The sequence below is a fragment of the Lepidochelys kempii genome, chromosome 10 (genome assembly GCF_965140285.1).
Source record: "Lepidochelys kempii isolate rLepKem1 chromosome 10, rLepKem1.hap1, whole genome shotgun sequence".
In the NCBI taxonomy this organism is placed as follows: domain Eukaryota; kingdom Metazoa; phylum Chordata; order Testudines; family Cheloniidae; genus Lepidochelys; species Lepidochelys kempii.
In genome coordinates this window covers 69,215,813-69,232,080 of record NC_136389.1, presented here as the reverse complement: position 1 = coordinate 69,232,080, position 16,268 = coordinate 69,215,813, and the positions used below count along the sequence as shown (strand labels likewise).

The 16,268-nt window shown below is 40.2% G+C and overlaps 1 protein-coding gene across 4 annotated transcripts in view; it reads left to right on the top strand.

Annotated features, from left to right (window-relative positions):
• Nucleotides 1–16,268, top strand: part of ARNT2 (aryl hydrocarbon receptor nuclear translocator 2) — a 132,920-nt gene that overhangs the window by 96,598 nt on the left and 20,054 nt on the right. For all 4 annotated transcript variants that reach the window (XM_073304107.2, XM_073304108.2, XM_073304110.1 and 1 more), the window contains exons 12-14: nucleotides 2,684–2,835; nucleotides 10,279–10,351; nucleotides 10,525–10,648. In XM_073304107.2, the coding sequence (XP_073160208.1) occupies nucleotides 2,684–2,835; nucleotides 10,279–10,351; nucleotides 10,525–10,648 (349 nt within the window). The remainder of the gene's footprint in view (nucleotides 1–2,683; nucleotides 2,836–10,278; nucleotides 10,352–10,524; nucleotides 10,649–16,268) is intronic.

The following is a 16,268-nucleotide window of genomic DNA, read 5'->3' as shown; positions in this document are numbered from 1 at the left end:
GGTTGAGAACCACTGCTTTAGACCTTATTTGTCTAGTTTATTTCTGTTTAAAAGTCAGTTGTACATGTCACATTGAGAGATGGGCCCAAGCCAAAAATTTGGATCCAGATCCGAGCTTTCGAGAGAGTTCATGGGGTTGGGATCTGGGATCTGATGATCCATTCTGGGATCATCTGTTGTTTCATCATCAAAGCCTCATTGTGTCCCCTGTAGGACAAAGTTCCACTCTTGTGACAAATTCTTCCTTTAGTACACACACACACACACACACACACACAACTACCACTGACTTCAGTGGAACTTGTGCAATCAAGGGTAGAATTTGGTCCTATATTACCAAACATCCCAATTCTGGTTTAGATATAAGCATGTAGGCCCTACAAACTATTAACTTGTTACTCTGTCTTCATCACAAATGCCTTAAGTTGTATTATAATAGAGCACGTATTCATGGTGGTCGATCCACTATAAGCATAGCCTGTCTTCCACCCCTCCTCCTTGTGAAATTGTTGGCACATTACCATGCCAATTATTCAGTCTTAGAGATGTCTTTTGTCTTGATTTATTGTTTTGCCTGTTTGTTTGTTTCCAAGTCTCGTCATAAGATGCAAGTCATACCAAAACCCAGTGAAGCTATATTTCTTCTTCGAGCGGTTGCAGACATATTTTCCTCTCAGTTGTTCATGCCTAGCACACCAGAGACAGACATTTTTCCCTGCAGCAGTACCAGTCAGGGCAGTGTGCTCACCCTATACCTCCTCGTGTTTTTTTGTCTCTGTCTTTCACTTTTCTGTGATTATTTTATCTTGTCCCCGTCACGTCCTTCCTGTCTTTTTCTGGATCTTCAGTTAAACGTTTTCCTCTCTGTAGTTTTTGTTCTTAGTGCTGGATTTCTTACTCAAGGGTTTTCTTGGTAAAGTTTTGTAATGTTCTTCCTGATTTCTAATCTCAGCTTTATTTCTATTACTTTGTGCAGGTTTAAAGAGTACATTTTATTTCTGCATTCAAATCTCGTTTGTTTCTTTTTCCGCCCTCTGGAAATAGTCTCACCTGTTTAGTGGGGTGACTGTGGAATTTCATCATCTTTATCCTGGCCAATATTTTCCTGCCAGTGCTTATTCATGAGATCTGTGTTTGAATTCTTCCTCTTGGGATTTCTTCAAAGCTCTTAATCATTTATTGGAGAATTGTTATGTTATATGGGAGTTTAAAAAGCTGCATAAATTCAGTGCTGTTCTATACCACTTTTTTTTTCTTTCTTTCTTTGTAAAAATGATGGTACAATGGAGACAAAACCTGAAATAAACTAATATTTTTTTTGCCTACCTATATGCAGGAAAGAGATAATAAGAAATAGGCAAAATTTAAAAACATTCACTATCACTGCTAAGAATGAGTGAAAGAAAGTCCAACGGAAGATTTGGCTATACAAGGAATACAGGAGCAGAGCCAGATCCTCGGCCCCAGCTAATGAGCAGAACAAAGGAGACTTAAAAATGCCCTAAAGTTCAGTTGACTTCAGTTGATTTTCCAGCTTAAAAAGTGACCAAAGGCCCTGTGGCTATGTGTTCATAAGTCCCTGTGGTATGCTCTTTCTCGGTGCTCAAGGATTTACGCATGTGACTTCCTCACATGTTGAGATAAGAATGGGCGCTTCTTGAGAGAGGGAATAGATTTTTGAAGAACCTTATATTTGTGTGGTGATGTTCATAGGTATTGCAAGAGGGATTATATAATGTGTTTGGAGCCTATAGATAGATTGTGTCCGAACACGTGAACATGAGAACAAAGAATCTTCCAACCCCGAAGATAGGCAGATATGCCTTGACTGTCCAGACATCAAAAGACATGACTGTAATGAACAGTTGTATGAGCTCCCAGCTGCTTTGACTGTGCTGTCTTTTAAAAACATCCAAGGAGAAAGGATGTAGCCTAAGGATATATTGATAGACTTTACCCAGGGGGATATGGGAGGTGGACATTCAGGAATTTAAATGGCCATAGACACACATTCAGACAGAGGTGCTTCAGAATCAGATGCTTTGGCATGCCACGGCTGACAGAAAATCTTAAACATTGCAATGGAAGCGTGTCTGAGTTCTAGCATGTTTGAAGAAAAGCAAATTACATTTCCTAAGTATCCCTTCCTCAGAGTTTTTGCTTAGCTGTGATGCTAAAGTGTGAGTGGTGCAGTGCAAATATAACAGGTAGCCATGCAGCCAAGTGGAATTGTAAGTAGTCAGACAACCTAATGAAAATTAATGTTTTCTCTTGGCATTTGTTTTGTACATTTTGTAAAGTTTGTTTTCTGATTATTTCTAAACATTCATCTGATAAAAGATGCTGTGGTTTTATTTCTCTCATAATATATTTTGACATATGTTCCACGTTGTAGCCTTGTTGTAATGCCTTCCCATTGGGATAAAGACACAGTCCATTGGTCTTTATATGTAAATTGGAAGAGATTATTTTGTAATCCAGGACATGTCAGTTTTGTCCTTAGAGGCTAATTGAAAATACAGAATGGATTTGGGTTGTTGGGTTTATATAAAGAATACATCCAAATTGCATCTGTATCTTTGCACAGTTTCAGTATGAAATCTACTAGTTATTGGTGGTGTATTATTTGTTTCTACATCAGGTATCAGTCAGCTGTCTCTAACCTTTACAAAAACTTTTTTAGGTTGTTAAACTGAAGGGCCAAGTCCTGTCAGTGATGTATCGTTTTCGTACCAAAAACCGGGAGTGGATGTTAATCAGGACCAGCAGCTTCACTTTTCAGAATCCTTATTCTGATGAGATTGAATACATCATTTGCACCAACACTAACGTTAAGTATGTGCTTTTCATGGAGTTTGAAATGCTTTTTTTTTAAAGAATTTAATCTAAAAACATGCAGTTAAAACCAATGTAAAAACTCAAGGTCAGGTTCTCGTGGTGGCTTATTTCCAGTTGCATTCATTTATCCTTACCCCCAAACTATAGTCGGGTTGTCTACAATACAAGTTCTCACAAATAAATGTTTCTCTTTAACATATATTGCCATATATTATGTGTCATTAGCATATGGGTGCAGCACAGATTAAAACAAATAACTATAACTCATGAAATCAGAAAAGCCCAACAGGCTTGATCCAGCCTCCATTGAAGGCTAGGACAAGGCCTCCAGCAGCACAATATCTGCCAAGAGCAGGATAGCTTAGAGAATTAATAATAAGGGTTGGCGATTTTCACCTCTTGGTATCTAGTCCAAATCCAGTTCAATTCAGTTGTGAGACTGGAGAAAAGTTAGCCCAGTTCATAAGCCCAAAGGGAAAGCTGCAGAGTTGCTTAAAGGAATGGCAAGCTCACATAAACAAGTTTCCTGCCTCTTGTGTGCTATAACTGTGTACATGTCCTAGACCTGTTCCTCCTCTCCTTGACTCATCCCTATGACCTTGCAGCCAGTGGCAGTTTGCTAGAGTAACTCCTGAACAGACCATGGTAGGAGAAGACTGGCACTTACTTGGTGTTGGGGGTAAAGGTTACAAAGATGAACAGCTCCTTTGATTGTTTTCTTTGGCAGGCTCACATCAGCAGCTTATGTTAGGTTGGCATCTTAATGCCTTCCCGGTCCTTTAGAGCCATGTGCTCAAATAACTGTGAGTCTAAATTATTCTGGGCACAAGCTGTGACTATACCCATGAGAGAGGTTTAAGATGTTTAATCCCCAAACTGGTATTGTAGAGCTGCTTCCAAAGAAGTTCTCCTAAGAATCCAGTGCAGCCTAATTCACCGCATAACCTCATAACACAGACTATCAGAGCCAGCAGCTGCAGAAGCTAATGTGAGATGTTTTCTTCTGTTATGGATCTTTTCCCAACAAAATAATAATCTGATATTTTAAAAAGTGCTTTGGACTAAGCTGGGTGGGTTTTTTTTAACAAGTTTAAAACTCAAAGGGAAAGTTGAGATCTATGTTACAGTCCTGTTAGAATGTGTTATGGAGATCTCAAACAGGCACTTAATTAATGTAGATGGGCACTGATAATTTCACTATCACAACCAACTCTCCTCTGGCTTTGCATTTTATAAAAATGGTAAGTGTTCTTCCTCTGTTTCAACTATCACCCTATATTCTATTTTGTTGCTTAGGAGAGCGTTTTGACAATGACACAGACTTGGACACTAAGGGTCACTTGAAACCCAGCCTCACCCTCAATATGCCCATTTTTGCATATCCTACCTGTTAGCCTATGCACCAGAGTTTATAAGGCTTGTAACTTGGTTATGAGTTAAACTCCCACAGTGCCCTGGGAATCATGCTGAGAAGAAAAAATCTAGTTTGCTAAGAATTACCAGAAAGATGTAACCTTTACAAGAATTGTTCAGGAAAGAATACTGTTTTTGTAGTGTCCTAACAAACAACTATAATGTTCACTTAAGTCAGCAAAAATCTGATGTGCCAGACAGATAAACAGATGTTCAAATGTCCTGGAAATTTATGGGCAAAAATAATGTTGTTTAAAAATAAATTCCTCTGTGAAAAAAGAGGACATAAGTTACAGTGAAAATATGCAAAGTCCTATAAATGTACCAAATTGTAAGCTAACTTCAGAACGATGTCAAACAGTGTAAGTTGTTTGTGATCAGGCTGCAAAAGGTTTTTTTTTTTACAGATTGAGGTATGCACTGTTCTGCTATGCACTGACCTAACACTACTTAAAATAAATGGTTAGAATTGGCTCTGAGGTCTCTTTTTAGTTGCCAACTAAAACCCTTATTGGTAACATATCAACCGTGCCTGAAAAAAAGGACATTCTACCCATTTGGAGCAAATAAATCTTGTTTATTGAAATCAGGGAGCTGGTTATTCAGCTGCCTCATTTGCACACCCAAATATTTATGTATGGGGGTGGAAAAGATGCACACCCATACTTTTGCACGTAATCATTTGCATACATAAAAACAAGCGTGCAAAATTAGAGACAATTGCTGATAACTGGATGCCAACTGAAATAATTGGCTTTTATTTCCAGAGTCCAGAGATCTAAATTTTGACCTATAAATTAAGTAGTGTTGACTATTGTGCCATATTTTCCTTTTCAAGATACCTTGGCTCCCTAGCACAGACTGGGATGAATAAAACTGTGCTAGTATCTGGATCCTGTCATATCTATCCTTACTTGGTTTTAAAAACAAACCAGAGATGTTTCCCTAATAAGGAGATTGGATGCTGTTAGTTCGACAGATGGTATTTCCACGTTATTTCTTATACAAAATGAAATTGCTAAATATGTTTTGCCTTCCCTCCTTCTTTGGAGAGCTGTGACACAATAAAAAAAAGTCTGTTGGTTTGGGGTTTTTTTTAAAAAAAAAAAGCTTGTAAATTTAAGTACTAGATTAGAAGGAACAGAACATCTATCTAGGTTTTGTTCAACTGACTTATTTTTTCTTTTCCCATTTCTTCTCTCCTTCCTACACACATGCACAGTGCAATTCTTACTGTTATGGCTCACTAGCTATTGCTATGCTTCACCTGTGTATGGATATATTATTTTCTGGATACTTTGGGGAAGAGTCTCAGCTTGAGTAAATAGTCACAGCTCTACCGACTTCTGCTCCCTTGCCATTTGTGTATGTATATGACGCTCACCTTCTGAAGGGCAGCTTTTCAGAATTAGCCTCTGATTTGCATGCCCATTTTTTGCATGTCTAATTGTAACTGAATCAGTGGAGGTTCATCTCTTGCATGCACAGATGGTTAATTTGCAAATGGACACTGGGCCCAACAGGCTGATTTACTTGAAGACACAGGGGGTGCATATTCTCTTTTACAGATGCAGTCAACTGTGTATGCAAAATCAGAAACAGGTTTTGATTTGTGTATACATTTTATAATGCATCTAGCACCATAGTATATTGGCTCAAGATTGCTTAAAAATTTGGCCACAAGTATTTATTTGAGACAAGGGACCAGGTAAACATATGTTTAATTCTATTCTATATTTCGACAATATCCCTTTTAAAATCCTATTTTCTATGTCTGTCTGTCTGTATCTTTACGCAACTGGATATGGCAGTTGTCCACGCAACAAATATGCCCCCCGGCTTTCTCATTTAAAGAATATCTGGAAATGTTGAATAATAATAGGTTAAAAGGGCCTTTACAACTCTGCATTTTCAAACTATGCAGATGGCTTACCTGGCAAGGAGGTATGCGAGTATTGTGAGACATAATTGTCTTTGTCTATGTAGGTCTGGCCAGATTGAAGATTTATACATGCTCTACTTTCTTAAAACCTCTGTGGTCACCTGAAAAATAAGTGATTAGCCCCATTCCTGGCTCACATGCCTTTTACCTCACCAGCTTAAAAACTAGAATACTGGTTATGCAGTGAAAATGTTTTGATGGTCTGTGCTGTGGCCCTGTTTGCCTACTCAGCCACAGAAACAAGAAAAAAGTGTGTGACTTAGCTTAAATAGTATATTTCTAACCCTTGTTGTTTTATTTTTAGAATTTGTTTTAGGGTGATAATTTTAAAGCTCTTGGAGGAAGGGTTTATCTTGTGAGGCTTTTTTTTCTTTTCTTTTTTTTTTTTTTCATTTTAAAATTGATATTCATTTTACTGAGCTGTGTTAGTTTTAAACCATGTATTTATCTTACAGGCACTCTGACCTGAGACTGATGCTATGATAATACGTTTGATTTGATATATAGATATATGTTGATAAATAGCTATCAATTGAATTCAGAGAAGTCTGTTTTGCCTGCCAGTGATCTCTATTATTAGAAAGGTTTCATTTTGTGTTTCCCAGTGAATGCAGTTTGTTTTTCAAAGAGGACTGTAGAGGGCAGTGGTGGTCATGGTTGTTTTTTAGAATATTGTTTTGGAACTTGAAGCAGTTGACTTTCCCAACTTCTTTTCTGTGTTTAGTACCTTGCCAAAAAATTAGCTTGGTTTCTTTTGGATATAATCATCCAAAATGAAGTATTTAATGTTTAGCATTTGTACTGTGTTCAGCTGAAAAGGAGACCGCCACACGTCACCTCACCACATCATCTTCCTCTTCGAGTTCCAGAAAAAATTGACTAACATTTATTTTACACACAGGTTGAGGTGCCTTTGAATGAGCCCGTCTACCCTGAGATGGATGAACAGTTTCTTAATTTTGTATGCACAGAGAGAAGAAATGGGTTGTTTCCTAACCTTTAGAGATCTTGATGTTTTCATTTTTCATGAGCCTGATTGGATTATTGTGTGTATTGATGAATCCAGGACTTCTGTTGGTCTTGAAATATTCTAGTGGTAGAGTTGCAGTCCTCCGAAGGATCTGGTGCAGGTTGCTACCAGAGGCAGAATTCTGGCTGAATCAATGGACAGCTCTGGTTGATTACTGCCTCTGATTAAGGTGCAGTAGAGTAGACCAGTTGTGAAATCAGCTGTTTCAGTGAGATTCTATCCCATGATAGTGAAGATAGCAAAACCTTATTTTCAAAGTAATAACTGGGACAATGTCCATCTGTTACTAATAAAAATGGACTAGGGGTGATATCTCAAGTCTGCATCTACTCATTTCTCCCCAACAAGAAAACTGCCCACTCTAAAGTTTGAATTCTTCTTGACCAATTTGAAGCCAGGACAATAAGTTGGTGACTCCAGAGTTTATGCAGCGAGACACCGGTATTCAACTAGAAAATTTTCCAGTTTCAAAAGGAAACTTGTATAGAGTCTTTTATTCCAGTATTTGGTTAGATAAGCACAGTGAGAGGTTTTCACAGGGACTCCCATCATGAGCCAGGAATTCTAGCAGTTACCTGGGGAATTCTCAGTTGACCCAGACAGTATTCCACTTGCTGTGTAGGATATCATCTTTTGAACCAGAAAATTCGTCTTTCATGGCTTCCTCTAAGCCGTGGATCCTAAAATCAAAAGCAGGGTCAGTTTTGGCTTTCACTTGCAAACCAAAACAAGAGGATTGAATTTTTCCAAAACCATCCTGGCTTGTCCCATTGTTACACATCTGATCTGGAAATCTAATGACTAAAGGGATCTATATGTAATAATCATCCATTCAAAAGGGCAGCAGGTGAAAGAGTATCTAAACCAATCCCAACAACAAGATTCAACTGTGCCTAGTTTGGCTGTTCTCTGAAACATTGCATATTTTCTTAAAGAGCTAAAACCACATTTCATATTAATACTTGCTAAAAATGAGAAACCCAACCCACTTTTAAAATTAAATTAGAACTGAGTAGTACAGTTCAATGAACTTAGTACAATACAATGCAATGCAGAGAAGATGCATTTAAATATTTGTTCTTTATAGTTAGTTGGATTTTGTACAGTTTGCCTTGTAAGCAAATATTGATCTAGTCTGGTACTTATTCTGTAGTGTAGGTTAACAAATGCTACTGATGAGTATCTTCAAATAGAGACAGGCAGAGGAGTTCCAGGTTAGACAAGTGCTGGCAAACAAACAGAGCTAATTAAGTATGCTATTTTGTTTGACTCATTTGTGTATCTATGGCTGAATCAAGAGAACACACTTTATACTTAATAGAAGAGACCTAAAGTACTGTTTATTGACACACGCACCATATAGTCAGTAATAAAAACATTTGAAACAATGGAATTAGCTTTCACGTTAACAACACAATTTAATGGGTTTTTATCGTCCAAAGAATGGTGTTTGGAAAAATTTCCCCATATATTTTCAGTGATTAAATTGCTTCCTGGAGTTTTGTTGGAAAAGCATATATTTGCTTACTAAATAAATAATCCCTTTGCATACAGTAGTGGATTTTTTTAGACGTACTCATTTTCTATTTGATAAACTATTAATGAAAACCCATGGTCCAAGGAATACTTGGGAAATACCTTTTCTGTTTGCGCCACTTGGTACAAAAATGATTCTTTATTATATAGTGTATGTCTCCAGCTGTTTGGGATTTGAATCTCTGATTCAAGTTCTTGATAGTAATGGACAGCTTTAAAATATGGTTTTGATAAGGATCTAACTTTTTGGGCCATAGCCCAGAATTTATCCAGATAGTTGAGGTCCATCTCCCTGGTATCTTGAACCCCATTTTTTTCCACCACTACTACCCCATCCATCTGTAATATCTTCCAGCTTGAGGAAAAAGGCCCAGTGGTTTGCAATTCCTGTCTGTGAAGCCTCATTCTTCTTCAGGAGGAGGCCAGGGGCATGCTACCACCAAAACACTGGATCTTATTTACAGGTGGCCTACTTTCCTATCAATCCAATTCTGGTCTTGCTGTCACCTCTATCTCACAGCCTTGGTGTCTGTCTTCCTGTGAAAAATATCCCTGGTCGCTGGGTATAGGTCATAGTAAGGGTTAGACCACAGTGGATGGGTCAGCTGCCTTTGAGCCCCTCATGCCATAAATAGCATCACTAGATGTGACCAAGAGACAGAAAGGAACCATTAGCAGAACTAGTACAAGCCAAATTTGCCTCTAATTGTCTTAAGCCATCAGAAGCCAAAAAAATCAGATAAATGCTGATACTCTGTAGAAACAGTATTGATTTATGGACGGTTTTCAGCCTGCAACATTTGGTGTCATTCACAAATGTTCCTCTCCCGTCTTTAAGAGGCGAATGGTTAAAACAGAACTGCCCTGAGACTACTCAGGTCCTTCACCTCAGACCAAATCCAAATACTTGTTATGGGCGAAATCGTGCTTTTCATCAGTAGTTCTCAAACTATGAGAGTTATATAAGTAGTAGTAGTAGTAGTATTTTATTATTATTATTTTGCCATAATATTGCCATAATCTGCACAGGAATCTACGAGATTATAAAACGAGGAAATAATTTTCCCACCTGTTGATTGCTGTGGGCCCGATGCTGCTCCCATTCAAGCCAGTGGGCACTTTAATATTGACTTCAGCAAGTCCAGGAACAGGCCATGCGTATTGCTCTTCGCAGATTAAAGAAGTCTAATTGGCATTTTAAAAATAAATGACATTTATGAAGAAGTTGGGTGTGTAAGGAATGCAGGATACAGCCCAGAACTCCTTGGAAGTCAATGGAAGTTTTGGTGTGCAAGGCATTGTTGATCCTGTTATGCTCAGCAAGAACAGTACTGTGTTTTGAGGTTTTCTCAGTAAGAAATCTTTAAAAATATTTTGGCTTTGCAGGAAATGGCTTGTCAACAAAGACTCTGAAAGCGGCTACATTTGCTATGGGAATTTAAAGGAGCGAGCCAAGCCTCCTTCTCAGTTTCTTAATTATATTTTTTGTAACTCTTGTCATTTCCTCTCGAATTTGCAGACAGCTTCAGCAACAGCAAGCCGAGCTTGAAGTACATCAGAGAGATGGGTTGTCCTCCTATGACTTATCTCAGGTGATATCTCTGGGTGGTTTTTGGTTTTTGGTTTTTTTACTGGTTTCTCTGATCTTTGAAACACAAAGTGATTAAGAATCTAAACAAAACAAAAAGACACTGTGGCTATACTTGAGCTCATTGTGTCAAATATGGAATGGGAGAATTACATTCTTTGCATGTGTCAACAACAGGTACCTGTTCCAAATATACCAGCTAACGTTCATGAGGGTGGAAAGCCAGTGGAGAAGCCAGACGCTATCTTCTCCCAGGAGCAGAATCCTAGGTTTGCTGAGATGTTTGCAGGAATAACTGCTTGTAAGTGAGAGCCTCTGGTATTTAATTTTTAATACTGTCTTTGTAAGCTGTAGTCATGACCTTAAGTACGATTACGTAACATGCAAGCCCCCCTTCATTTCCAGTTTAAACCTATTTTTACCGAAAAATTCCTGGGTTTTACAAAAAGTAGTTTTCCATTTTTTTCTGATTTTCTACTTTTCTGTCATTCAAATATATTTTTTTAAAAACGTTGTTTGGTTAGGAAAATACAATCCGTTGCATGAGATATGTGTATTACGATAATACATTAGTCTCTGTGTATATACAAAGCTGCCTGTTAAAGGAAGGCTATGTATTAGTCTACAAGATACACACAATAAACAAACAGGCATGCACGCAAGTTCTGAAGTACGTGCACATCTGAACGTACTGATGAATCTCACGCCCACCCACATACACATTCCAAGATATTAGCAGGTAATGGTTTAAAGATTTGACACGCTACAATGGGAAGAAAACACAAATCTATACATTTCAGAACACAAAGTATTCTAAAGTTTTAAGAAGACAAAAGCAGGAGAAAAGGATAAAGCTGAGTGTATGCGCTGCAAGCGGTGCGGCCCAAATATTAAATGTAAATATATTTATAGGGGGGAGGGATAGCTCAGTGGTTTGAGCAGTGGCCTGCTAAACCCAGGGTTGTGAGTTCAATCCTTGAGGGGGCCATTTAGGGATCTGGGGCAAAAATTGGGGATTGGTCCTGCTTTGATTAGGGGGTTGGACTAGATGACCTCCTGAGGTCCCTTCCAACCCTGATAGTCTATGATTCTATGATAGGTGAATAGTTCTAAGTTTACAGCAATAAACTATTTATTTATTCAAATGAAAAGTTTCATTTGGGGATTAGAGATGTATTGTTTTCTTAAACTCAAAGGTGGCATTGTGTTTTGGGTTCTGTTTTAGTTCTGCAGAAAACCACATTGATGAACAGAATTCCCTGTCTTTCCATCCACAAAAATAAACCCAGATATTTACCCAGAAAAATTAACAGTTTTTTGCACTGATTTTCACCTGTTTTTGTTGTTGTGATAATAAACACTGATAAATTCCCAGGGAAAATTAAATAAAATAAAAACTGAAAATGAAGGGCCCTAATAATATTAAACTGTTTTGAAAGAACAAAAAAAAGCATTGTGGCAGAGAAGTCACTAGGCAGGTGAGTCTCAAAGAACGATGCGTAGAATTTGTTGGAAATAGATATTTCCCCCAAAAAGGAAGCTGAACGAAACTCAGAAGATTTGAGGACAGGCTGATACACTGTCCAGCTCCACTTAGAAGCCACCCTCTATTCTCACTTAGTAGCCACATCTTTCCCATGCAGTTTTGAAGTAGCCATCCTTTTTTCAAAAAGAAAAGGAGTACTTGTGGCACCTTTGAGACTAAGCAATTTATTTGAGCATAAGCTTTCGTGAGCTACAGCTCACTTCATCAGATGCATAAAGTGGAAAGTACAGTGAGGAGATTTTATATATACACACAGACCATGAAAAAATATACATTGTAAGGAGAGTGATCACTTAAGATGAGCTATTACCAGCAGGAGAGTGGGGTGGGGGGAGAGAAAACCTTTTGAAGTGATAATCAAGGTGGGCCATTTCCAGCACATTTCCAGGAGTTAACAAAAACGTCTGAGGAACAGTGAGGGTGTGGGGGGGTGGCAGAATAAACAAGGGGAAATAGTTTCACTTAGTATAATGACTCAACCACTCCCAGTCTCTATTCAAGCCTAAGTTAATTGTATCCAATTTGCAAATTAATTCCAATTCAGCAGTCTCTCGTTGGAGTCTGTTTTCAAAGTTTTTTTGTTGAAGGATACTCACTTTGAGATCAGAAGGTTTTCTCTCCCCCCACCCCACTCTCCTGCTGGTAATAGCTCATCTTAAGTGATCACTCTCCTTACAATGTATATTTTTTCATGGTCTGTGTGTATATATAAAATCTCCTCACTGTACTTTCCACTTTATGCATCCGATGAAGTGAGCTGTAGCTCACGAAAGCTCATGCTCAAATAAATGTGTTAGTCTCTAAGGTGCCACAAGTCCTCCTTTTCTTTTTGCGAGTACAGACTAACACGGCTGCTAATCTGAAACCTTTTTTCAAAGGCACACTTCTCAATGCAACTCATAAAAGGATGTAAACACGTTTAATAGATCTTCCAGCTTCTAAAATTGGAAGTAACCGTCTTTCTCAGACAGTATATGACAGTGTGGCTCATTGAGACGGATTGGAGTAGCAATGCTATGAAGACTGTGTAATATTGGCTTACAATTTAAAAAAAAAATCTATTTTTGTAGATAATGTTAGGTGTAATATTTTTCCTTGTTTGTTTTTTAAGTGTTCGCTGTTCTTAACCTTCCCCACTTCCCCCAGAGTGAAGAAGTTTTATTTTTGTTTTAAATAAATCAATGCGCAAGTGTCTTGGAGTGAGGGAGGAAATGACCCATTGTGTTTAACTACAGGGGTATAAGGAGATGACCTCACTGTATGAGTTTCTTATGTACAGCTTGACCTTTTCAAACTGTGAAGTCACTGTAACTTCAATATAGACTTGATATTCTGTCTCTTTGTTGCTGAGACTTATGCTATTCCTGTTCATCCTTGTCTGTTTACTCTTAGAGTGAAGTCAGTATCTGGGGCCATAAAGGGGGTCTGCTGGAAGGTAGCAAGACTCCAACCCTAAACACCGGAACAATGTTTTCCAAGCGAGAACATCTTGCTTTCTGGCTGCTTTATTGGCTAATACTCAAACAGCTCTGAACTGTTTGTGTGACTAGGTCAGGGTTAAGGGTGTAGCAAGCTGTGAGGTGAGCTCAGGAGTTGTGTTCTTGGAAATGCCATTTCACTTTTCATTTTTATCAATTTACAAGCTGTGCTTTTTTTCGGATGTGCTCCCTATGTGAGTATCTCATGGGAGCCATGATCAGCGACCCTTTTAATGATAAAAAGGGAGGGCTCTCAGTTAGAGGTGTGCTAAAGTGTCCAAAAACAATATTGACAAACTTGCATGCTGCTTGCAGACACTTGCTTTGTACTGATACTAGACTTCTTTCTCCAGTTTGGCTTATAAAAATAGTTTAGCGCTGACAAACACAGGATTTTTGGGTGCCCTGCATCTGTCGCACTACATCAGCTACATGTTTTATTAAAATAAAAGACCTCATGCTTTACCCATCCATGCCTTCTGAGCAGTAGCCATTTTGAGATACAGCACTGTTTAATGTGGTGCCACCGTTGATCGCTAGTGAGCAATTTACCCACTCAGTGGAGAGAAGCAGGGAAAAGACGTCCCATCCCGTCCCTACCTCCCCCTACCTGTGCTTCCCTCCTGCTTCCTGTGGGAAGCTCCACTGTCCAGGCTACTCTACTCCAGGCTGTCAGTGGCTTTGGCCCCAATCTCCACTGCCCGGTCCCAGTTGCCGCATCCCAGCTCCCTCTGTGCTGATCTGCCATGGAGCCACCCCCACCGGTCCCAGCAGCAGTGGGGGGGAAGGGGAGAGGTCCCATTTCTGCTAGGAGGGGAGTGGAAGGGAGGGAGAGATCCTAGCCAATCCTGGCCTCTCCAGTGGAAGGAGTAAGAGTTCATGGTAGGATCTCTTCCTCTCCCTGCCCCATGCTCTCCGCCCCCTGGAGGGGCTGGGACTAGGTGAGACCTCTCCCCCTTCGCTCCCACTGTGGCCAAGGAGGGCCTGCCTCTCTCTCCGCCCCCTCCCCCCTCCCGTCCATTGTGCCCCTGGAGTCTGTGCCAGGGGTTGGCCAGAAGTGTAAGGTGTAGAGTGCCCTAATGTGTTGCGCTCAGCTGCCCCATGTAAACCCTGCTGGTGTGCTCTAAAAGGTACCTGGTTTACCAGCATGGTCTGTATGGTGCAGGTAGAGCCCAGCACTTGAGAGCACTCTACGGTTGCCACAGGGAACCGCTGCTGCCTCACCTCCGGCCAGGCCTTGGCTGCACAGGCTGCACATCCGCCACAGAGGCGGAGGAGAAAAATGCCCTGCTGCTAAATCCAGATTACGAACGCCGCAAATCTGCAGCAGGCTGCCCGAGATTTGCTGTGTTTGTGATTTGGATTTAGTCTCTCTCCCTTTCTCTCTCTCTCTCACTCTCACGTTATATATTAAACAAACAGGCTGTGTCGGCTTCCCTACTTTGGTGGGGCAGTGCCCTGCCACTGCGTGCTGCGCCTCTGGCGGTCTGGGTATTGCAGGAGTCAAGAAGGGGGGTGTAGGCCCTGGTTGGGGAAGAGTAAATGAGTAACTAGTGAGGGTATGGGGATAGAAAGTAGGGGGATTTTGAGCCTAGCAGACTAGAGGGCACCTGGCAAAATACCAGTGGACAGCAAGGGTGTGTTTATTGCTGTGCTATAAGGGAAGAGCTGAGAGGCAGAGGGGGAAAAGGCAAGAAGCGGAGGGCTGGATTCTGAGGTGTGACTAGAGTACTCAGCAGAGTTCAGGAGGGAGCAAAGTTTCTGTTTAAACCACTCCCAGTCCTCAGTAGCTTGGCACCTGGAAGCTACTTTTAACTGCATCTTCTGCCAGTGGTCCCCAGAAGCTGTTTTGGCAGCTGGTGATAGCAGGAGCATAGGGATACCTTGGCCATCCCCTGTATCACTCTCTTGTGCAATTCTGTGACACCTGAGGAATTCCCCTTCAGAGAGGGAATCCTCCAGCTGGCTGAGGTCAGCCAGTTCTAGAGTATCTAGAGCAGCTTCATATTGCAGAGCTGCTGCAGCATATCCTGGGATCCATCTGACCCACTCTTTCTAAATACAGAGAGGATGATCACCAAGAGAGGATCAAGTGAAATCAGAGGAAAAGGAGGGGCCTCCCTGGTTTATAGCGTTATCGGAGGTGTGTGGCAGCAGACAGTCATGAAAAGATCAGCAGTTTTTTGCACTTAAAGGTGATGAGGGAAGATAGGAGGTGGAGGAGGAAAGGTGGAGCAGGGCCTTTACGTTGTTAAAGGGGAATTGAGGGTTGCCAGTACCTTTGGCAGTTGTAGCTGTATAAACAAGCATTGCAGAGGGGAGGTTTACTGAGATTTTCAGATCTCTTAGTGGATTCTCAGAGCAGAGAGCTTCTGTTCCTTCTCAAAGTACCAGCCGAGATAGTTAACAAAATATAAATTCAAAGTTGATTCATGCTTTATCCCAGTCATGGTACTATTAAGAAATCTACTGGTGAGTGTGTATGTTAGAGGGCTGCCTCTGTGCTGATCTGCAGAGGATATGAGTTCTTACATCTCCCCACTGGGGCGGGGAGATATTTTTTAGCTCAGGCTTTAGCAGCTCATGCCTTTAGTTCTGGAGGTCCCTGGTTCAATCCCTGGTGTGTCAGCTGTTAGAATTACACAAGAGAACTTCCTATTAAAAAAGTGAATGGCCATGTTTGCCCTGCATTGTTTTAGCAAATGAAGAGACTGATCACAAGAGTAAATGTGTTTATTTACAGTGTAAGAACAGAATATAAAAGTCAATGGCATCTCTGTATGCGTCTCATTTACAGTGCCTTTGTATGATTATGTTAATCTTTAATTCCATTGGGACACAGCCTAGATCGTGGCCTGCTCAAGCCAGTTTGTTGTCAGAGTAAAGAAAGTAAGCTT